Source organism: Phaethon lepturus, unplaced genomic scaffold (genome assembly GCF_000687285.1).
Source record: "Phaethon lepturus isolate BGI_N335 unplaced genomic scaffold, ASM68728v1 scaffold17819, whole genome shotgun sequence".
Classification (NCBI taxonomy): domain Eukaryota; kingdom Metazoa; phylum Chordata; class Aves; order Phaethontiformes; family Phaethontidae; genus Phaethon; species Phaethon lepturus.
The window spans coordinates 24,518-48,697 of NW_010565725.1; the positions used below are offsets into that span (position 1 = coordinate 24,518).

Consider the following 24,180-nt stretch of genomic DNA (forward strand, 5'->3'; position numbering starts at 1 on the left):
AGGGAGGCCTGGGTTCACGAAGGCTGCCTGCGCCCCACCGGGCTGGCCGGCCTCTGGCAGGTGAGGGACCTGCGCCACAGGCTGCCGCTCCAAAACGATGGCGTCCGGGAGCACGGGGAGCGGGCAGAGCTCTGCTGCCTTCGCGGGAGCTGCCAGGACCGACTTGTGCGGCCCAACGCTGCAACACGCTATCTCCACGTCAGGGACACACGTGCCCTCATCGGCCTGCGGCTGCAGGTGCTGCGGAGCAGGGGGAGCTTCGGAAGGCTCCTCCAGCAAGGCGGCACGGGGGGCAGGAGCACCTGGCAGAGCAGGCATCGCTGCCTTCAGCGGAGAATACTCCAGCTGACCGCCGTTAGCAGCCACCTGCTCCAGGGTATTTGGAGCAGATCCTGGTAGTGCTGGAGCTGGAAACTCCGCCTGGCCGGGTAAGCTGGTGGAAGGTGCTGCGGCAGGAACTTGAGCCAAAGCTGGAGAGGCTCCGAGGGGGCTGTCACATACACCTGCTTGTAGGGGAAGCTGCTGACCAGCTAAGACACCAGGCCTGTCCGCCACCGCAGAGCTCGCTTGCTGATCATCCGACTGCTCCAGGTCTAGAAAGAGTAGAAACATCAGGTTAACTTTTTAATGAGCTGCACAGAATGAAAGAAAGTCACTGCAGAACCTCCTGGCTAGCTGCAGCAATAACCACTTAACCGTGGTTAACCGTAACCCATTAGCGCTTCATGTCAGAAAATAACTGTCATACAAGTCAAATTAGAACCTAAAATTGCAGTTTATACAAAAACATTTCACTGAAAAGACATCGTTTATTAAAACAGCAGTGACTATGACTTCAGCTGCCGTATAGCGTAAGGCAGAGTTAAAATACTGAGACTTCCCTGAAACTCAACATTCCTAACTTGGTTCAATACCAGGTCACACTTAAAATGCAGGACTTAACAAAATTAATCATTTTCTTCCTCTGACTAAATGAAGTGAAACAATCACAGCTAAGTCAGATGAGAACAGAAGAGAGATGACACAGCAGTCAAGTTTGTAAATACAGAGTCACAGAATGATTGAGGTTGGAAGAGACCTTCAAGATCACCAAGTCCAACCATCAACCCAGCACCACCATGCCCACTAAATACCTGGTCCTTCAGACTGCTGTGTACTCTGAGGTACTGGTGGAGAAAATTCTGGTGCATCAGTAGCAGGGTTTTCCACAACAGGACATATAATAAACCACCTTTTTCCAGTATGCAAAACTAGAGATGAAAAAAAGATAAAAAGTAAACACAAGAGCTTCCATTCATTCCAGATTATCTGTCAAAACCTAGTCTTAATTTCCACGTTTAGAAAGAGAATCAGAACTTCTACAGTATTAGCCGAAAATAAAACTATGGCTCCTGATCTGATTCTCATCCCTTTTGGAAGGGAAACAGTAATGCCTCCTGATTCTGCCAGATACTTTAAGTTACTTGAAAATTTATATTCAAGTGTTCGTGCTTTTAGGAGGGTAATAGTTGAACACATGAAAATTTTATTAATGGTACTGTGGACAGTCTTCTCACAATGAAAAATTTGTTGATTTTGTTATCTAGCTTAACTGTTCCATGTTGGAAGTTTTCTAGCTAATATTTCCTTCCACATCTTATCTCAAAGCTTGGCATATGTAATTGGCAAACCAGAACTAGACAGACTTTCTAACTTTCATTAGTAGAAATATAAATCCTATGTTAAAAAAGGTGTACTGAGAAAAATATGACATTTACAGGCAAAAAATAAACCAGATCATCTTTTGAGCACAAAGTTTAGTTTGGAGGATTCCCAGTTTCTGCACTTAAAGAAGTTCTAAGTTATCCTTCCCCTGTCACTGTGGAGCAAATACACGGTGCCACATGCTGTAACAAGAGTTTTGGGAATAATGCTTCAGCAGAGGTTTCACTTTTCCCACCAGTGTGCACGTAAGAGAGAATCAAGGGCCAATTCCCTTCCCATTGCATTTGTCTGTAAAAGCTGTAAGATATGACTGTGTTCAAAAGGCCAAGATCCCCCCTGTAATACCAACGTAGCTGAAAACTTACTGGTTAGAAATTTCAATTAAATAATGAACGCAAACATAATCTTTTAGCTTTCTCTTGCAAATGTAGTTATTGCTGTGAAAAGAGTATGCTTGCCTTTACCTCTTTGATTTTTTCACCACTGATTATCAGCTTGTGTAATTCAGGGCTTCCCTAAACATCCCCAGATATTAGATTCATCCAGGTTAGCCCTGCAATCTGCCAGGCTGCTAACAGCAGGGACCACTGTTGTACCCATATTTCCAGATACATTCCCAAACACCAGTAACTGGTGGATTTCTTCCTGAATCTAGCAAACTTCTGCATGAACTCGTCGTTGCCTTAAAGCCTGAGATTAAGTTTGTATTCAAAGGCACATTTACCATTTTGTTGATACATGGGTGTCTTCATTTGAGACTGCCGCTTCTCCTGTTAAAAACAACAAAGCACACAGTAGAAAAACTATGTCTCATATCAATGCAAGAGCAGCATTATTCCAAGGCACACTCATGTTGTAAGCCTTAATGGAGTAAAAGCATTATCTTTCTAGCCAAGAAACTTAATTTTTTTTTTTTTTTAAACACAGGGTGTAAAACTAATTTACAGTAACTGGCTGTTAAGAAAAAGGAATCAAACTCGAGATCTTTATTTAACATTTCTTACCTCACACATCTCCAGTCTATCACTATCTTGTTGGGGACTCGTTCCCTGATCAGAACTTCGTTCTCCTTCTGTATCCTCACTGAGCATATCTTCTGCTTTATCAATAATATCTTTCATTTGTTCAATAAATGTCTCTTTTTCACTCTGCAATATGAATTCATTCTCTACCTACAAGGCCACATCAAAACATAGAGGAAAACAGCAACGTTTCAATTAACACTCCATTCCACAGCTACAAGAAAGCTCAGTCAACAGGCATACATGAGAACAAGTTGGCTGAAGCAACTCGGTGTGTTAAGAGCCTGTGGGCAGCCGCATCACCAAGTCTTACCATGTAAGTAGCAATTTCCTCTGGCGCATCGCCATCCAAATCAAACTTAAAAGTCACCATTTTGTGATTGTGTGTTTCAAGCTGGCACTCCACCATCTTATCCCCTGTGTTACAAACCTGCCGGCAAAGATTAACAACAGTTATTTCTGGCAAAGCCAAAGGATTCCTAAAGTTACCCACAAAGAGGTTGTACTTGCATTTAATATGGTCAGTTTTGGTCTGCTGGACTTCTCCTGGCGTGAACGAGCCCGTGTAGATTTCTTATGTTTCTTTGAAGACTTTCCTTCTTGTTTTCCACTTCCTATTGCTCCTTCAAAGCTGTCACTCATCTCTTTACCTGAAGCAACATCTGGACTCACGTAGCTTTGTAAGAGAAAGGAAGAAAACCCCCAATTATAAAACCACACACGATGGAGTTATGCATAGGTAAGTCACACAACAGAGACTGCAAAAAAGAAGTGTACAGCTGCACTCTTTTGGCCCAAACTGAGCCAGCTACTGAAACATGGTCAGTAAGTGAACTACTCCAAGTCAGTCTGGCTACCACACCTTCTAAGAAATGGTCTATTAACATTTCTGCCAATACCACAGGGAAAGTCCCATCACTCTTAATATATCACTACATGCCCTCAATCCCTTCACTTCCCTCTCTCAACTGCACAAGTTCCTGTTTTTGTAAGGTCCGGTTTTCTCAGCTCCTGCCTGTCTGCACTCACAGCACAAGGTCTAAGCAGGGGCCGTTTATGTTTGTGGGAGATAAAGGAAAAGAGTGAGAAGTCAGTACAGCATCCTGTAGGAGACTGCCTCTCCTCTCTCTGCAGTTCTCAAGATCAGAAACAAGGTTTTATCCCACAATAATCCCAGATGACCAGCTAGCGACAGTATATTATTTTTAGCAGCCAAAACAGTTGCTGCTAACAACCTTATTGCAATATGACATGTAGAGAAAACATCAACATGCAAGTAATTTGCAGGAAATTTTCAGAGGTTCATAAAAACCATGTCAGGAAGGAACCCTGTAAGGCCATCTGGCCTATTTATTACCCCAAGGTATGATCAGCTCTGTCTAAACCAGTCCTCACCGGGGTTTGTGTAAACTGATCTTACAAGGCTCCTGTGAGATTTCATAACCTTTCTGGACAATTTATTCCTGTGTTCATTTAGCCATACAGGCATAAAAGAATTTAAGTCTAACCTGTAGATTCCTTTCTAAAACTTAAGGCTTCTACTACTTGTTCTGCACTAGCTGCAGAACAGCTTATTTCCACTCCCTTTGCAGCTACCTTGTACGTCTGACTCGTATGTTCGGAATCGAACGCATTTTGCACGTAGGACATACTCCAGATGACACCTTTGCTGCAATGGCCAGCCGCTTGACTCGTGTGCCATTACCCTCCAACTCTACAAAAGCACAACCCAGCTCCAGCGCCGAGTTACCCGTACATCTGGAAAAGAGAGACCTCCCGCTAAGACTATGAGACGTGTGCTGACACAGACTCTCCATGCTGCTGCAGTCATGACAGTCAACTTTTCAAACACAATTCTGGAACAGGCAAGTTAGAATTCAAAAGACGACTGAAAATTTGATGTTCCTTTCTACAACAGACTAGACAGACAAAATGAACTGATTTTGTCTTATATCCAGAACTAACCTATAGTCAAGAAAAATTAGATTTCACTTTCCATGCGGTATGTAAAAGCAGAAAATTCTTGGGAAAAAAGGTTCCGTTTTAAGATTGCAGGGTTGCATTGACTTGTGTCATGCTAACTTTTTTTGGTGGGGTAGAATGAAAACAGTGAGAGGCATCTTCACAGTTTATAAACTTAACTCATCTTGTCTATTCAGGGAAATAGAAAATCCTAACCCCAAAGCTTTATAATCAATAAGGACAAAGGTGGTGCTGGCTCCTGCAATGGGCAAGGCACTCCGCTGCTTATGAACACGCACTGCTCGTATCGGCCTTATCCATATCCAGCACTGAGAAATCTGGTTTAGTGCTGGTGCCAAAGCAGGAGCACGGGAGCAGCAGATGCCTGGGGAGGGGAGTCCTGCCCCGAAGCAGCAGCCACTGCTCCCATTCAGCTCCTCTCCAGTCCAGCAGCAAGCCTTCCTCTCCAGGGCTCTTCCTCACTCCTTCCCCTAAACCTTGCTGCTTCCCCTTCTGCTTTTGAGTACAAAAGCAGGGAGATGAGGGCTGGCAAAAACTGAAATTTGCTTTTGTTTCTGAGGAGTGCTGAGCTGGCTCTGGAGGTTATTTATCATTACTTCCGTCATTAGCGTTACTAGGCTCGAGTATGACCTCGTGTACTGCAAAACCACAGAACGGGCTTTGGCTGCGTGTTCTAATACTCAAAGGTATAGTTAGAACGAGTAACTCAACACACAACTCTCACCGATAGACCGTTGCCCATAACATACCTGATGAAAGACCATTACAGAAGGCGATACAGGCATATCCAGTTTATTCCCAAAGAGGGAATAAACTATATACCTAATTATATTAGCATACCATGTTTTTATACAGATTCAACAGCATCAAAACCAGGGACTGTACCACTTCAGTTACCTTAACAAAACGAGAAGTTACATGCTGAAATGAAAACTGTTGTACGTACACCAAGGCTAGGATGCAGCATCCAAACTAAAGAATTAAAAGAGTTGAAGAAGCCAAAACAAGCACGCTGCACACAGAACGTCTGCAGCTTTCTCCCTAGACATGCACCCTTCCATCTTCTCCTGGACAGCTCCAGCTATGCTTCTCTCAGCCAAGGCAAAGGCCAGGCATTTGGCCTAGCCTTGTAAAGAGAGAGAGGAAAAACAGCCTCGGGAAGGAAAACATTTCTTATGCCAAAGAGATTATAATAATACCTTTCACAGCTCTGTGAGAGAGTCTGAAGTTTGTCCTGTATTGCCTGCTCCTGCAACGTAAGAAAGAGTCATTTAAGTAAATGCATTGTATTGGCAGATGAAAAAGACCTTTAAGAAAGGTTTTGCTGTTGAGACATCAGTAATCCTAAACCATCCTGTTTAACCAATCCTTTGAACGCAGAAAAAATGTCCCATTTACCCTCCCGACATTAATTCTGCCCAAAGCATGCGGATCTGTGCACAACCACCTTTTAAGACAGAGCCACTAATCTGCTGGTTCTCTCTGCTGTTAGAGCAGAAAAGATGGTGAAAGAAACAAAACAGTTCTCACTGCAATCACAAAACTTGATTGCGGGACAACTTCACATCAGCACCTAATTTTAGTGTTGAACGGATATAAAGTATAAGCTGATTTGCTTCATTGCTTCATATAGTTTCCTGAAACATGTTAAGTATTTTCATTGTATTTGGCTTATTGTGAAAATTTCTGAGGAATGTACAAATAAAACGTAAAAATTCATCATTTTAAAACACCACCCTCACATCATGTCCTCTTGCACAATTTAAATTTTCCCTGACAGCTTCCCTCTTCACTGGTTGCAGTGCTAGGACAGACATTGATAGCGTGACTTTTGCGTCCGGTAGAACTGTTTTCACAAATTTGTGATGACACTGGCTATGGCAACTTGACATTGCCACTGGCCCTACCATAACAAACTTACCATATATGTACACAGACACACACACCTGTGTATGTATATAACTGTGCCTGTATATACACACAGCCCAAATATATTCATAAATATATATAGTTTTATTTATATATATTTATACATATATTTACAAACATACGTCTATAAAATCCTATAGACACACAGCTAGAAACAAGCCCCACTACATCTTAATACCAAAGCAGTTGGTAGACTGGAGTTAAAAGCTTAGTGGTTAACCAGTCAACCCCACTCGTTGCTTATAATGCCACACACATATGCCATGCCAAGCTTGACTGCAGCTTCAATGAAACTGCAAAATTAATGAACAGTGAGAACACAGAAAATGTATCTAAATTTTAGTAACGCACTTGATCAAGTGCCTTACAAAATCTCATTTGCCTGATCAAGTCAGATTGGTGGGGATGACAGTACTGCCACACATTCAAACAGAAGATGAGAGATAAAAAAGTTATGGCAAAGTAGCAACAAAATACAGCGTTTTGAGTATATACAGATATGAAACTCCTCTTACACCCAAGGAAACCTTAGCAATATATGTCAAAATCAGCACGGGAAGCACATTGATCAATTTGACCATCTCTGATTTTGGATTGGTTTCTTAAATTGGAAGAGAGAAGGGAGTTAACTTAGAGATGAGAGTGAAGTTTGCAGAACAGTGGTTAAATGTTCCTAGGGGTATGATAAAGTGACAGTGGGCATGAATTTCTCAGGTAATATAGGACAACTTGTATCCCCCTGCACAATAACAATGAGGTTTATTCATATTTCCAGAATCTCTAATGGGATGGACCCTGCACTGAAGGCTGTAGCCTTGGCACCAGCATTGAACCTGACATGAGCTGTGCATACAGGAAAAAAAAAGCGGTTGCACAAGGAATACTTTGAGGAAGGGATATGCCTGACACAGCCAGGCTTTACCTGGGGATTCTGCAAGTGAAGCACTAGAGACGGGTTCTACCATTTCTGCTCTATCTAACCTATAGGATGCAGAAATTCATCAGGAAACATCCTACATGATGGCATGAATATTTATTTGGCAAGAACTAGACAGGCAAAATGGGGGACTACAATCTAGTTTCAGTGCTAGCAGCAACGTTACTGAATATCCTCTGGAAGAGGAATTAAGCAGTACCTCTAATGAAATTCATAGGTGTGCTGTATAGTCAAGGCATGCGACAAATGCAAGAAAGCATGGCTTAAAACAAAAGAGATTTACTTTGAAAGGAGGGAAACTTACTTTGGGAGGAAAGGTAGCTCAGAACAGAGAGCCTCAAGATGAACAATTCTGAAAGCAGAACCCCTGAGGGACATTTCCATTCAGAAGTGGAGAGCGAATCATACTTACTGAAATCTGGTACAAATGCCAAAACCTTTGTTTTGCTTTGCTTATGAATATCTATTAAAGAGTTGAAGAGAAGGAAATGTTCTGTGACATTCTGTCAAGAGTGAAGGTTTAACAAGTATGGGAGTGGAAAGAAAAGTCAAAATAGCAAACGGGAGGAGCTGATGGTTTTATAAAGAAAAACAATAAAATTTATCTTGCTTATATGACCACTGAGAATTGGGAATGCCTACAAATACCCACAGAAACAAAAATCCCAGGGTTAGACTAGAATTCAGGCAATACAGGAGGATACAACGCTAAATGAAATGGGAATAAGGCTCAAGCTGAGGAGCATGAAGAGTTTTTACATAGTGAAGAATCAGATTGTGAAGCAGTTTAAGGCAAATGACGGCTGGTTGCACAAGTGCTTGACATTTAAAACAAGACTGGACAAAACATGAATGAAAACCTACAGAACAGCTTCTTATGGACCCACAGAACTTAAAAGAAAGTCATTTCTCTCTCTGTTCTCAGCTACAAAGAGGTACTTAAGTTCTGCTGCCTCGTTACTTCAAGGAGACATTTCACAAGGTACAACATGCAGTTTCCAGCTTTGAAATATTTGAAATAGCCATTTGCTGACCCAGAGTTGCCAGCATCTAGGACACGTGGCTCTATATGGTGAGAGGGGATAATCTCCCTTGTGAAATAAGCCCATTATTTCACAAAGGAGTAAGTAAGAAGGTTAAGGGTGAGGCTGGCGAGTTACTTCAGAGGAAACGGCTGTACCTCTTGAGACGTCTCTGTGACTGCCGGGACAGTTGAGCAGGGAGCTGGGAGCTGCTGACCCAGAGGCTGGGAAAGATCGGGCTGAAGCTGCAGCAGACCAGAAGGCTGAAGAGGCAGACAGTGATCTATGGGGACGGGCGGACTAGCTGTGGCAAGGCTGCCATGAACCTGTGAAATGCCTTCCGGAGCGACGCGGGGAGGCAGCAGCTCGGGCTGCAGCTGCAAAGGCGGTGACATGACTAGCGACGGTTGCACAGGCAGCACGGGCACCTGGGCTCCAGCTTCCAGAGCATACTGCGTGTGTCCGGTAATCGGCTGTAACACAACGGACAGCTATTAAAACAAATCTCTGCTTACTGAGAGACTAAAACTCTACTTGCGACTTACATGACAAGGTACTAAAGCCATCGGAGTTCACGGAGAAAGGATTAGAATTCTGCCGTGAGATGGTATTTGTGTGGGCTCTGCTTGGAAAAGTACCCGCTTCAGAGTTTAACTTGCTTTGAAGTGACCAAATAAAAATCTAAGGATCCTTCCCGTGTCATTATGACAACGTGTGTATTGCTCAGGTGCTATTTAATTTGTAGAAACAAAACCGTATTTTGCTAAGAAATTAAAATTCATCGTCCTGAATAGTTTGCTCTGCTTTCAAGGAGCCTACACCACAATGTCCCCGCAGAGAAAAATATACTCTACCCACAATCTAAAGTAGGATTTCTAAAAAAATCAGTTTTACATGTAGAACCAGCAGCTGGTACAGACCACACAGTTAACTCTTCTTTACTGAATATACACCAGTGTCTTACGGAAGACATTGTTTTCCATTTAAACATTTCAAGACACAACTTAACTCTTGATGTGCTAAGCCCCAAGGCTCCAGTCCTGCAGACGCTTCCTTGTGTTACGCACACAGAGGAAGTTTCATTTATCTCAGTGGATTTCTTCAGTGCGTTAAAATAACTCGTGTGCGTAAGCTCTTTGTGGGAACTAGACTGATGCGATTAGATGCCAACTACCTTAGAGACTATGTTGTTGTTCTGCATAACAGTTCTTTTGGGGTTGGGGTTTGTTTTTTTTTTTTGGTACATTTAAGAACAGAACATTCTCCTTTTAGGTACATCAAGTATTTTTCCAAGGGGACTGAGCTTGTGAGAAGAGGAAAAAGGAAAGAAAGGAAAATATGGAAGAAAAAAAAAAGGCTTTTTAGTACTAGGTAAAACTCTGCCTGATTTGTACTTTTTTAAAGTATCACCACCTAGACATTTAGACTATTTGGAAAACATATTTAAAAAAGTGAAGACTCAGAAGATAACTAGGCCACACAATTTTGTTACTGTATGAGCCGAAATTATCATTCCAGGTTTTAATGTGGATAAAAATAAAGATGCGGTGTGCTTCGCAACACAACAGTTACACGACTGCCTAAGTGGAGGTCAGCAGACTAGCAACGGTGGTGTACACTGCAGAACAGCAGTGAATTTTTTTTTTTTAATTTTACATAACTAGAATAATTCAAAAAATGTTTCAATGTGTAATTTACCCAGGCAAAACTGAGGTGCTAAGCGTCAACTGCCAAAAGAGCAGTGCATTGGAAAGCCTTTATTTACAGAAATACCTCTCCATTAAAAGTACTTTAAAACACAGAACAATGTATTTTTGAATACTCCTCTGCACTCGTCCATTTTGTTTGTTATAGCTATTTTTAATGCTAAAAAAATACTATGCAATTCTTCCATACATATTTGATAGTTCATGACTGTGTCAGGACTGTTTGGGAATATCAGTTTCCAGTTTTGCTGTTTGCCATGCTTGCTGTGCGTAACTGGCCTGATTCAACTCCCCCTAAAGCCACTGGAAACACTATGGCTACTGAGCTCTGGTTCAGCGCTGCCTACATTTTCACAAACAATATTTCTGTACCAAATACATGGCTGAAGAGGGAAATACAAACATGATGTACTACTGTGAAGATGCCATGATATGGCAGGCTGAAATGGGATGTTATGAATTTTAATCAATATGTTACAGCAAAGTGATGTAGTAGAACACAATTTTCAAGAATGCTATTATTTACAGATTTAGTGCTCTCTCCTGCTTGGGTCAGACTGCATTTCATGTTGTCATATCACAGGCAATAGAAGTATTTACACACTCTGCCAACAAGTCCTGAACCAGTTCTCTTGTAAATAGTGCTAATATTAGAAGCTCCACTTTGTGCTTCATTTCTTTTAAGGGGGAAAGGGTCTGCAGCTATAATTCATTCTTGTCTGATAGGCCTCTTCCATGCAGTTTTCTGGAGTTGTTACCGAATGGCCATTTCCCTTTTCAAGCAATTCTACAGCAAAACAATTCTATCAGCTCGCCCATACTTTGCCATGAGCGCACAACAGCCTACGTGTGCATCATGCACAGACTGCAGTAAAGGTCAAACATTGGAACAGGCTGCCCAGGGAAGTGGTGGAGTCACCATCACTGGAGGTGTTCGAAAAACATGTGGACATGGCACTTTGAGACATGGTTTAGTGGGCATGGTGGTGTTTTGGGTTGATGGTCGGACTCCCTGATCTTAAAGGTCTTTTCAAACCTTAAGGATTCTGTGATCAGCATGGCTGTGAGGCTGCTGCCAAGGCGCAGCCTCTTCTCCTGCCACAGGAGAATGACGGCTCATGCTTCTTTCATATTTGAGATGGGAAAAGGAAGAGGGAATTCAAGAAGTGCTCATCTGCTCACTTTCCAAAGCCCGTTAGACTATTCCCTATATCCCCTCCATATTCACCTGTCCTTGGATTAAGACCTCACCTGCTCCACCTCACTTCACAGCTCTAGCAACCACCTCCAGGACCGAGGTCAAGAAGCTAACCAAACATCTTAAGACCAAGGGAAAAAACCTCCCCGCTGCGTGTTTACACGGGAGCGAGCCCTGGGAATCCTGCGTTGCTGAAGTAACCACCCTACGGTCCAGCCCCACGCCCAGCGCATTACCTGGTGACCAGCCCCAGGCGCAGAGAGAGTCTGTTCTGGAGGATGGATTATGCTTGGCTGAAGCGACTGAGGAGGTGGAGGCTGCTGCGGCTGGGATACGGCTTGCGTGCTCTGCGCGTGATGGGGAGAGGGCGCGTCGCTCTGAATGATCTGCTGGAAGGTGGTCTGGTACACCTGCTGCTGGGGGAGCTGCGGCATCCCGTGGTGCGGCGGCAACGCTGGCACTCCCGGCGGAGCCACGGCAAGCAATGGTATCGTAGCGGCCGACATATTTGGCACTATTGTTTGGCAGGGCAAGACCAAAGAAGCCACGGTGGTATGAGGAAGATTGACTGCCTGCATGGGAAGGGCGGGGGAGTTTGGTGCCATAGGCAGAGTGGGGTTCATGGGGAGGCTGGGCAAAATCACAGCTGGAGCAAAATACTGAGAAGGAGCAGGTATGGGGGGCACGTTTGCAGCAGGTATATCAGAGAGGTTTGGAGGAAGGCTGTCAAGTCCTGCCAGAGGAGTAATTGCAGGAATGACAGGAAACTGAGGAATCTGAAAAAAATATAATATCACATAAATTGCAAGTGCTTTCACTGATGGTACAAAGTAGTTTCATTCGCCATACAAGTATGTAAAAATCACCTGTGCCATGATGATAATTATGTCTGTCTGTTAATTACTTCCATTCATTTCTTGAGGTTTATAAACAGTAACAAAAACTGATTTATGCTTAAGTCTTTAGTAAAAGAGAAAAAAAATTGTTTCGGAGGGATGTTTTTATACCTTAGAAGCTTAATACTATTTCTAACACTAGCTTGAAGCCTTCAAGCAACACACTAATCAGAAGCTGCTTTCATTTTAACAGAAATGAAAAGGAATCGGACCAGACAAAATGCAAAACTCTTTCATGCAATTCAGTAAGACAATTTAAAACCCTTGTCTTTAAACAGGCTAGCTGCAACCCAGGCAGCACGGAAGGTCCCATAAGTTTTTTACAGTCAAAACCTCCCAGTGACATAGTAGACCATAACTACACTGTCATCGCAGAGACAACTTGCTGCTTCCCTTTGGCGCAAGCTGCTTCACATCATGGTGGCTGTCACTAACAGCACCAACAAACCCTTCCAGGCCAAGGAAAGGGTCTGTCCCCGCTACTGAAAACAGAAACAGGACTGAGAGCTAGGGAGGGGAGCGGGTGGGTGGTGGAGAAAGTGGTGACGTCAGGAGCTCAGAAAAAAATGGACAACTTCTCATGCTCTTAAGCCTGGGGTGGGGAAGAGTATGCCAGAGGAGAAGATGCAAAACAAAACAAAAAAACCAAGAATGCAGTTATTGCAATTTTGTAACTGCCATTAACTGGATTCTGTAGGCATGACACAGGATTACTCACAAAGGAGATTTTTGCTTTACCAAACAAAAACAAATACGAAAGCAATATATAGGAATTAGGATAAAGCTATATTCTTACGGACTAATTAAATTGGCATGCATTCAAAATAGCCACACAAAACCCACAAATCACGTTAATTATTAGCTGGAAAGCTTTCCTCAAATGGATGTATTCACAAGCAGTTTTCCAAGACATTACCTGGGAAGGGGCCACTGGCGGAAGCTGCGGCACGGTTGAAATCTGAAGGGGTTTTAGTGGTGTACTGGTAGCTGCCACCTGAGAGGTCTGGGGCTGGTACTGGGGTAGCAGATGGGTTGCAGGCTGGATTGGGCAAACTGGCTGGCTGGCAAGCACCTGCTGCAGAGAAGCTTGCTGTGATATAGGCTGCTGCTAGGAAAGAAAAGAATAAAAATAGGTTATAGCCTGAATATTACAAAAGAACCAGCTCGCTGGACACAGCCACCTGTTTCTCCCTCTAGTTCAAGCCATGCAGTCAGAACACGACTACCGCTCGGCGCAGGGACGGTTTATAGAAGAGAAGGGTGCTCCCAATTTAAACACCGTACAAGAGTCTATGTTTAAAGCACATTTAAATGCACGATGCATTACCTGAAAAGACAAGTTCTAACTGTCTTGGAAAGGTTATTTGTAATGACTCAGACTCTTTAAATCCCAGAGGTTGTTCTAGTTGGCCCTGTAAAATAACCTAACTTCAAAAGATTCCTACTATGCAGATTACACCCAGCTAATCTTGGCATTCAAAAGCCGACTACTTAAAATGTAGCACGCATTGAAATATACACTTATTATCCGAGACATGAATAAAGCACAATAATTACAGTAAAAGCTGGATCCCAGTTATTTCTGAGGTGCTGTAATAACAAATGTGGCAGCCAAAAAAGCAGTTTTACCCTTCCAGGGAAAACAGTGCTCCACTGGCCTGCCAGATTTTGTACAGAACAGAAACAAAAAGTTGCATTAAAGCTGAAAATAATCAGTAACAAACTTTTGTATTTTCCATGCTACCACTATCTCCTTCTTCAGTTCCTCTAATTAAAGGTGCAAGTACTTCAAAAAAATCTTCTGTTTCAGAAGCATGGCACCAAGGCACCACGTTGGCTCTGGACTGACCTGCCTTGGGACCGCAGGATTGATTGCTTCACCCGGGCTCTGCAGCACAAAGAACCTAACACTGTGCCCGATGGTCAAAAGGTAACTTTAAAATGAATAGCCAAGCATTTTAGTCTTTCATCTTCGCCACTTCCACCGTATATCAATTTTGTAATATTTTGCTCTGCACTTTTTTAGTAGCAGGATTCTTCAACCACTTTTTAGGTAATAATACAATAAAACTGTAGAAGATGTATCAAGGAAGCAGGATGCCATTCACTCTTCAAGAGCTAAAATTCAACCACGACTGATAAGTTTCCAATACAAGGATCAGTGAACAAAACAGTATTTGGCAACTGGTATCGAGTGTCTGGGGCTGAATGCCCCAAGCAGGAAACGACACGCTGGAGATGGTACTGAACAACTCTGCACAGTACCCGCAGCGTTTATTAGTCCTGCCCAATTATTCATCTTGCCACATTAAAGAAAAAAAAACAATGTCATGGCTCTGTATTGCAGTTTCTGCCATTCCAGGCTTTGGGAAAGCAGGAGCATTTACCCAATTAAAGCCCCAGACTCGAGGGAATGGCAGCACAGACGCAAACATGCAGCTCCGCAGCTGGCCTGGCCTCGCTGATGAAACAGAGCAAGCAGGCTGAGATGGAGCCCACCTGAGGCATTGGGGGGACCCCACTCATCCCACATGGGAAGTCCTTGCCAGGCCCAACCAGCTCCAGGAGCAGAAGAGTCACAGGCACACGGTGCTGGAGCCAGTAAACCCCGCTCGGGTACCTCGGCATCCCTGGCTGGGTTAACGTGCAGCTCAGACAGGCTGCCCACAGGTGACAGAGGGGTGAGCATGCTGGCCACAGGCTGCTGACCCACCTTTGACTCAAGAAGACACTGCCTTAAAAGCAGAAAAACTGCGCTCAGAACTAAGTAGCTTTCTAAAGCCACCATTTCAAGTTCAACTTTTGTTTTACAAAATGCTTGTGAATTGGATGATACACAGGGAAGGGAAAATATCTAAATGCATTATCGTACCATCACCTCATCATAACCCTAACATTACAAATGCACAGATACTCAAATTGGAAGAAAAAAAAATAATGAGGAGATTCAACATTGATCCAATGTGTCCAAGCCATCAGCAAACCTTCATACAAGATCAATACATTTCATTCTGCTAGGCAGATGCATTTTCTCACCCTGATTTCCCATTCTTTTGTTGACCTGCCCTACAGTTCATTTACAAAAGACTGCAGATCTCCACTGCTCAAGGAATCGTGCCTGCAGACTCTGGGAACACCAGACCTACTTCTGAGGCACACAGGTGCTCTGGGAAGTTCTGCACAGAAACTTTATCAAATTACCTATTTCTGTAACAATACCACTGTGAAAAGTCAATCTTTTTTTGGGCTTCCTGGCAAGATTAGCAAAGACAGACGAGTTATTAAATCCTTTTACTATCAGGGACAGAATTATTTCAAGAGCCAGAAACACTGTGAGGAAAGGGCATGCAAAAGAAATTGAGCAAGTTGGGCAAATATCCTATTCTAAACCAGTATTTACTCATGGGGGAAAAATAAACAACAGATTTTGAACTGTCAGCATAAAGCTCCAGAGGCCACTAGAGAGATCTGTGCAACTGGTGAGGTCCTAAATCTGCATAAGCATAATATTTTTGGCTGAGAGAACCATGAGAATATTGCTTCCCACTAGAAAAAAAAAACCCTTGATGTGACAAAACTTCACATAAGCATATGTTTTCTGAGACCACCAAATTACATTGTTCCTATACTGATTCTTACAGAAGAATAGGGCATGTTAAAAAAAAAGTAACCTGGGAGATAAGCATTGCTAACTCAAAAAGGTTTGGAGAGGTATCATACATGCCAGCCACAAAGCACACAGCCACTCCCCAGCCCCATCAACAGCTTCTACTGAAGGAAGCCAAGCTTTTGGTAGAATCACAAAAATCGAGCCACAGATCACCAGGTCGTACAGGTCTGCGGCCGCATTCCCCACGGGCTGACACCACCTCTGCACAGGGAGGCAACTGCAGCCGCCGCAGCCGCCCCTCAGAGGCTCGAGAGGGGCATTTTGTAAATACCTTTAAGGAACACAGGCTTTGGGGGGAATTTGATAATTCAAAATGCACAAGGAAGTCCTATTTGGCGACAATTCGGAGAGAGGCAGACTCTTCTGTCAGAAGATAAACCTACCAGCTGGATGCCCGTACTGTACTATATTTAATGTGCACGCACAACTCAAAAAGCAGTATCGCCGAGGTTTCAGACAGAATTAACACCAGGCAACAGGAGTCTCTTTCTAACCTTTTAGAAAGAGGTGCCAAACAATAATGCAATAGGTAATAAAAAACTATTTGATTTTTAAGGACCAAGATAGTAACATTGAAATCAATGTAAGGCCTCAAGCCGGTGCTGTTGAGCGACACAATGGAAGGTAAGTCTTAAACTTAAAGACGTTCCAAGGTATCACACAACGATTGTCCTCAAGCCCGTTGCTCTTCCATTCCTTAACCCCAACATCCTTTGCCTCATCCCTAAGTCTCTTAAGTGGCAGCTTAATAGTTTCGAATGCCTCAAACTCACCACAGGTATCGGTTGGAGCAGAGCATGGGTCAGGAACGGGTTGAGAAAAGCACTTTTCGGCAGCAGCCAAGCTCTTACCTGCTGGCCGGCCAGCACCGGCTGCGGCTGCCCCAGCTGCAGGGAGGCGACGGTGGTGGGCTGGACAACAGGGAATGGCATCGCTGGCTCCTGGTAGTGCTGGGGCCGCTGGGACACCACCGCGGGCGCAGCCTGAACCGCGGGGAGGCCAGGCTGCAGGAGGGAGAGCACTGCTTTAGAGAAGAGCAACTCTCATGCTGAGAGCCTCTACAACTGTTCATCAAGAATATAATTGCAAGTAAATAGTCTACTCAGTACTTGGTTCAAAACAGAGGGGTGGGGGGCAGAATTGAACAATTATCTGCAAGGAACGGAAAGTTACTTAATCTAAAAATGTGGGGAAAAGTCAGCAAATTCCAAATAAGACATCCAAACTGCATTGCATTTCTTTCTGGAAGCAAGTGTGCAGACCGGTAAAACCACTGAAAGCACATACACAGTGACTGAGAATATACCAACAGCAACAACAAGCTGTTAACTGGGTGAAACAGAGATGTACCTTCACAAATTTCACAATTTTATTTTTATAATTCCATAAAGAATCTTTATCTTCCAAAAAGCAGGTAATTTACTTGAAATGGATGCCAAGAGAACAAATACAGAAATGAGAAAAATTAAAGCCACAGTGGAAGTGAAAACAGAAAAATTAAAAGAAAATCAGGTAAGATTTGTAGCAACAGGAGTTCTCTAAAACTTCAGTTCAAAGTAGATAAATTAAAAATACATTATTATTATAGTATGTTGGACTGGGGCTCATAAGCCTAGAAAAAAGCTACTACAGCTCCAGTTATGTGCTTGTCATCTTGGTGTATAATTTCCCAGATAAATACAGTGATTTTTTTTTTCTTGAAAAATAGAAGGTTTTGAGTCACACTTTCGTTTGCTGTGTTTGTTGAGATTTTCAAACCTTGGAATTTTTTGCCTAGGTTATCATAGGAAGAAAAAAATATATGGACACTCCCTCAGCAAATAAAAATCTATGAGATATATTTTGCTTGTGAATAAAGGTTATCTTTCCAAATCCTCAATCACTGAAAAAGTAACGCATTTAGGTTAAAATTACTGAAACCTATCAATGAAACGAATGAGTCTGCTCTAAAACAGTATGCTGCACAGCTCAATGTAATAAAAAAAATTCTGCTCAAGATGTGCCTTTTGAGTGTTATATTTGGAGTTGTTAAGATAGTGCTTCAGGTGAACAAGAAACGAGGAAGGATGCATCTCAGGAGATGTATGCACATAGGAAAGGTGGTTTCCACAGTGGAGGGAGCCGGCTACAAGTGCCAAGGATGAATTTTTTTCCTTCAGGTAAGTGGAGTTGTGTTTCAATGCATTCACAAAATATAGTTCATAATTTCTTGCAGGCGTTTTGGAAAATATCAGGTAAAACCAGGGAAAATGAGGCACTTCCCAAGTACTTAGGGTAAATCTGGATCAAGCAGGAAAAAACCACTGGTTCTGGATTTTATTTTTTCTTCTCTTAAGTCAAACAGGATGAAACAAAAAAATTAACCTACCACATCATTACTGTCATTTTTACTAGGCAGGTTGCTTCCACTGCTCAGGATAGCTGCAGTCACCAGCTTGCTCTCCACCAGCGGTGCTTTGCCAGTGCGCACTTCACAACAGGGCTGGGACCGTCCAGGCACGCTGGCTTCTCCAACATCGGAGGATTCAGAAGGCAGAATGTTTTCTGCAACTATTGCAGATCTCGTGGGAGAAGAACTGGTCTTTTCACTAATTATGTATTGTAAAGATTCATGTAACAGAGGCAGGTCTAAACTTCTGCCACATGGCCTGCTTATTTGGGGAAGAGGTTGAGACACTGAGTTTCCTGGGAGTTGGCTACCTGGAGAGCGAACACTTTCAACAGTCATCAAGACTTCTGACAAGTTTTGATCTTGGCCAGACTGAAATAACAGGCCAGGCACATCTGACAAGACTCTTGAGGAAACATTAGCTCCGCTGGGTTTGCAGAGGTCCCCACTGCCGCCAGAGGTGTGCGTGCTGCCTCTTCTCTAGTCTGCAGATACGCATTTGCCTCTCCCTGGCTCTTGCAGAAGGGACGTTGGAGCCAAAGCCACAACGGGGTCGCTGTGGCAGCGAAAAGCAGCATGAGCACTGTGGGTCACGTGTGATGGGTGCAGGCTGGAACTGGAACACTGTGCTGCCACAGCTTCTGAAGAACGTAACACACTCATGTTGTGTCTCTCACTGGAAGCACCTGAAGATTTGTGTTCACTTGCATGTGTTTGTTCTTGCACCAGTAATTCCATTAATTGCTTTTAGTCAAGGTCATAGCAGCACAAAAACGGGAGCAAGTATGAACATCTGACTGGGCTACCAATGCCTGATTATGGAGCCTCAGTAATGGACATACGTCACCAACTCTGCGCAAGATAAAATTCAAACCCAGAGCCAGAAGAAAGGCAGTGACTGGATGTGTGACCTTTGTCACAACTGGGAGGAACATCAGACCCAAGAGGCTCTTGAACAAATGAAGGAACAATAACGTGTGGCTACACTGACAGTGAACAAAACAGAACAGTTCTCAAGTACACACGAGTTTAATCATTGCAGAGCTACTAATGTAGTTCAGCAACAATGGATTGATAAGAAGCTTTTTTACGGAAAGTATGACAGCTGCCAGTGAAGCATTTCTTCAGAAAGTAAATACAGCTAGCCGTACACCATCTACTAAGCACACGTTTCGCATCAACTAGCAATGTATTACTGCACAAATCACCATCGATAGAGGTGAGCGAGGAATACATAAAGCAAGCACTGGAATCCATACCTACTAAGAACAAGAGTATAAATGAGCCATGAAGTATGATCTAGGATACAAAATGATTTCGAAAAGCTTTAGACTTACTCCTGAGGGCTGCTGGTAGTGCCCCAGCTGCTGAAGACTATGGGGCACAGCCTGGCTCTCACTCAGAGGCGGGCTATACACCCGCTGGATAGCAGGAGGTACTTGATCAGGCAGAGACGAGTAGATGACGCTTTGCTGGCTGCTTTGGGAGTCTGAATAAACAGTAGACCCCTGGCCACTGTCAAATGTGCTGTCAGCTGAAAGAACAACATTTTTTAATTAAAAACTCAACAACTCCAAACGTTCAAGTAATGATTTTAGAGCAAGGTCAACAGTGGTTTATGTAATTAGCATTTTTACTACCCTAGCCCTTTCCATTATATAAATAAATTCTACGACACAAATGTTATCTTCTACAAAAGGCACATACCGCTTCTCTTAAGCCAAAAATCGTCCCCATAGATCTCAGTGCACGATGATATTTTAGGCACATTGGTATCTCCTTTAAAGGGCATAAGGTTAACATTAAGAATTGCAGACATTTATAGATTTTGTAGGATGAAAGGAGAGGAAACCCCAATTGTAATGTTCATAGCAGATCACGGAGTCTTTTAGAGTTCGATCTCCCAGGGATGCACTGACTTTAACACCTTCTTTTATTGCAGCACTGAAAATTACAAATTCTTTACATCGTACGCCTTAATAGTTCAGCAAATCATACCCTACTTGAGTATATAGCAATACTTCCAGACAAAGAACAGATAACAAAATGATTTGCAGGTCTACAGTCATTTGGGAGTACCATTCAGAGCTCTGTCGGAGTTTCTCATGCAGAGTCTTTGCCCAGCTAACCTGCAGAATTGCACAGCTACTGCGCAAGCATCGTTATCTTTTGTCCAATGGAAATAGAACTGTATTACTGATTTTAAAATGACTTTTGAAGCCTGGAAAGTACAGGTGCCCAGTTCTTCTTCAGCATAAGTTACTGTTTTCTTCATTTGAGAAATGAAACGAGACAATCAAGACTGCAGCTGTAACTATCCAAAAGACAAATAGCTTGTAACAGATTTAAAATTCAAAATGGAAAGAAAACTAACACAGTTACCAAAAAAAGGCTTAAATTACAGCTAAGTTTAAATGCTGTTTCTTTTTCCAACACTTTCCATCTTCTCTTTTTTCCATGCTCCAAATAAGGTTTTACTTATTTGGCTTTTAAGTAACAAATTATTTTTTAATAGCACCAGAGATTACATTTCTCCTCAGTATTCACAAACTATTCTCCCAACTGTTTTTATTTCTAAATTAAACTCCCCTCTATATTTATTCAGCTCATTTCTAAAAAGAGTCAACATGGCCCTACTCTAAGACGACAGGGATTTCTGCTGCATACACCCTTCCATTTTATTACAAACAATTATTTAAAACCTCAAAGAAAAAAAAGAGTATGAGGGTAGAGCACCAAAGTAAAAGCTGACAGTCATATTCAGATTTTAATAGAACAGTGTGCATTACTCACATTAAGTTAATTTACATTTTTACATTTGACCTCAGATTATTATATGAATTGGTAGAACAATAATTTATAGAGGTCTTAGGCCTAGCATCACTAAGAAAATGTTCAAAGACATCTGATAGTGAATTGCCAAATAATACCAAATATTGGTGAAAAGTTGAGGAGGGGTAGGAAATAAACTGGGGCGTTTATATTTAAGATAAAATTCTGCCAAGTCCCAACAGAACCACGGGAAGCATGAGTAGCCTCACTGTACCATTGGAAACAAAAGGAGTCATAATTACAGTGTTTCTCAAAAGAATTCGATAGCATGAAATAAATATATGATCCAAGAAAAGTGAACTGAGATCAATTTAGCTTCAGAAAAAAAGCTTTGTAAATACTGCAATATTCTAAGTTATGCCAATATGGCCATTTCTCATATCTTGAAATGATTTGTTTTCTTGTAGAGGCATGCTTGGTTTTTTTAGTATTCAAAGCAGACCTCTGTATAGCAATTTATACAATACCTGAATTAAAGCAGCAGCTGTCTCTGCTAAAGATAATGCACCTTTAATTTAAATACGCTTACACAGAAGTCCAGAACAGTAAACCAGAAACGTTATGATAATAGTTCAGTAGCAAAATACATACGCCAGATTTTATTGGAAAAAAAGGGCTTAGAAAAGAACTCACAAAACTTCAAATCTTCCAAGCTAAAAATATCTGGCAACATTTCCTTCAAGATGGTTAAAGATACAAATAGAATAAGGTTTCAATACCAGAGCTTGACTCTAACAAAGGTTGATTTTAGGGGACAGAGACAGGGACAAGTTACTGTAGGTAAATAAAAGCTACTTCCTCGTGCCTTGCCATTTGCTGGAGGTTAAGTCTGATGCTCAGAAATAAAATGAAAAAACAGTAAGTTCTGCAAGCAAAGCTAGGTAGTTTCTTATTCAGAGATAGACCAAAATCAGTGCTTGGAATTAAACCAGAAGATATAAATCCATGCATCTTGAAACAGCCCAGTGATCACTCTCGAATCAGCCCCCAGCTGAATGTACAGTTGGCAGATCATCAGCTTGTAGCTACCAGGGCCTCGACATACAAGAACAACTACCTACTCTGACCCCACGTAACGAAGACCAAACAACCTCCTTGCTTCAAGCCCATGAGCTCAGGACAACATAGAGAGCCCGGAGGAACAGAGACAGTACCGGCACCATGACCTAAGGACCCCAGTAATGTCAACCCACAAGGGCTGGTGCTCCCAACACGTGTGACCAAACCACAGTTGAGATTACCCACAAAACTGCGAAATCTTGAATTACATCATATAACATTCAGAGATGGATTTCTTTTTTTTTTTTCCTGCTGTAGACCTGTGTATGGCTTCACAAGAAACTCATGCAAGCCATCAAGAGTAACTCAAAACACAAGAAACTGCAGTGCTTTGGTTTCAGCAAGGTCTGCTTTTGAATAAAAATCTCCACATTGCCAACATCATTTGAAAAAGCCACCAGTCGCTCTGACCAGTTTGGTGCCAATTCAACTTCTGCAGGCTCTGAAATTGTGTTTCACACAAACAGTGTTGATCCCACCATCTGGCACAAAAAACGTGGTTTTTGTGTCTAGCAGCAGGTGTCCTTGCTTTTCTACCTACAAATATATTAAGTTTTGCGCATTCACTGCTACTGAAGGAGGAGCAGTCTCTATATAATATAGTTTTTGAAAGAAATAAAGTTTCAGGAAAATTGTTACACATCTGTCCAAGACACTTGTTTTCTTTGAGCTACCGTGCTCAGAACCTGCAGAGCAGTTCATCTCACCGCTGAGCTCCGCTTGTCCTTGATTTTTACCCTTGGACATTCATCACCGTGTGTACACAAAACCAACATGAGACTTACATGCAACAGATGTGATGCTGGTGGGCATGTTTTGCTGAAAGGGATGCTGGTCTGCCTCAGGCTCCTCTGACTCAGACAGGACATGGTGACCAGTGTGAGAAAGATAGGTGACTTGGACCTGCTGTGCATGCGGTGTCTTCAACTTCTCCAGACATTCAGAGTCCCGACGTTCCTCTGACTGCACCCTAGGCCAAATTCTCTCTCTTCTCCATAGTATTAATGCTACTCTGTCACGTATTGACTTTGCAACTATCTTGAGATCATTTTCATGAAAAAATCCAGAGTCAATCTGCAGAGGAGGCACAAACATAGCAAAATTATGTGCACATGGGTAGGCATGCACACGTGCACGCAAACACATATTGAATCTCTTCCTAACAAAGAAAACATCAGTTTGAAATAACATGAATTACATATTTATTCCTCACAAGAACAGGAACTCAAAAGCTCAATTGGTTTTTTTTGAATAAAACTTCTATCCCTAATGCATTTTAAAATGGTATGTAATTTCTAAGACCTGAATATATATTTGGTCAATTTATTCACCAGTTAACATCCATTGAGAAGAGAGCAACTTTGACTGCAGACAGGTTCTTTATTTTTCCCAGAAAGACTAGCAATAGTCAAAAGAGGAAACAAACATCTTTGTAAAATGGTCTTTGAACAATGCAACTGGACTAAACTATACTACCCTTAATCAGAATTTATTGCCTTAACCTTTCTAGTATACACAGTTCCCCAAATTGCCATGTTTGATATCACAGCAAGTCATGAAGGAAAAGATGTTAAAAGAATTTCATCTCAAATTTAACTTGTCTTAAAAGGTAAAGTCAGTCAGTATTGATTGACTTTTTATAAAGAAAAAGCCTGTCACTGAGGCAAATGCAGACATTTGACTGAAAAGGGGACCAGGCTTTCTCAAAATTCAACTGCTCAACAGATAAAATGGAAATTCATCTTTGTGCCATTTGTTTGCATAATCTCCTACAGCATAGGGTATAAATTTCAGTTTAATAATGACCTACTAGAGATTTGCCTGCTTTCCCTA

The 24,180-nt window shown here is 42.3% G+C and overlaps 1 protein-coding gene across 1 annotated transcript in view; it reads right to left on the bottom strand.

The window, feature by feature from the left end:
* WNK2 (WNK lysine deficient protein kinase 2) overlaps nucleotides 1-24,180 on the bottom strand; it is a gene marked incomplete at its 5' end in the record, with an annotated part of 58,434 nt that overhangs the window by 16,093 nt on the left and 18,161 nt on the right. Inside the window, 13 exons of the mRNA XM_010295273.1 lie at nucleotides 19-593; nucleotides 1,134-1,250; nucleotides 2,429-2,474; nucleotides 2,709-2,876; nucleotides 3,040-3,156; nucleotides 3,237-3,402; nucleotides 5,909-5,958; nucleotides 8,756-9,070; nucleotides 11,738-12,277; nucleotides 13,314-13,502; nucleotides 16,919-17,071; nucleotides 19,794-19,990; nucleotides 23,133-23,421. Of these exons, the coding sequence (XP_010293575.1) occupies nucleotides 19-593; nucleotides 1,134-1,250; nucleotides 2,429-2,474; nucleotides 2,709-2,876; nucleotides 3,040-3,156; nucleotides 3,237-3,402; nucleotides 5,909-5,958; nucleotides 8,756-9,070; nucleotides 11,738-12,277; nucleotides 13,314-13,502; nucleotides 16,919-17,071; nucleotides 19,794-19,990; nucleotides 23,133-23,421 (2,922 nt within the window). The remainder of the gene's footprint in view (nucleotides 1-18; nucleotides 594-1,133; nucleotides 1,251-2,428; nucleotides 2,475-2,708; nucleotides 2,877-3,039; nucleotides 3,157-3,236; nucleotides 3,403-5,908; nucleotides 5,959-8,755; nucleotides 9,071-11,737; nucleotides 12,278-13,313; nucleotides 13,503-16,918; nucleotides 17,072-19,793; nucleotides 19,991-23,132; nucleotides 23,422-24,180) is intronic.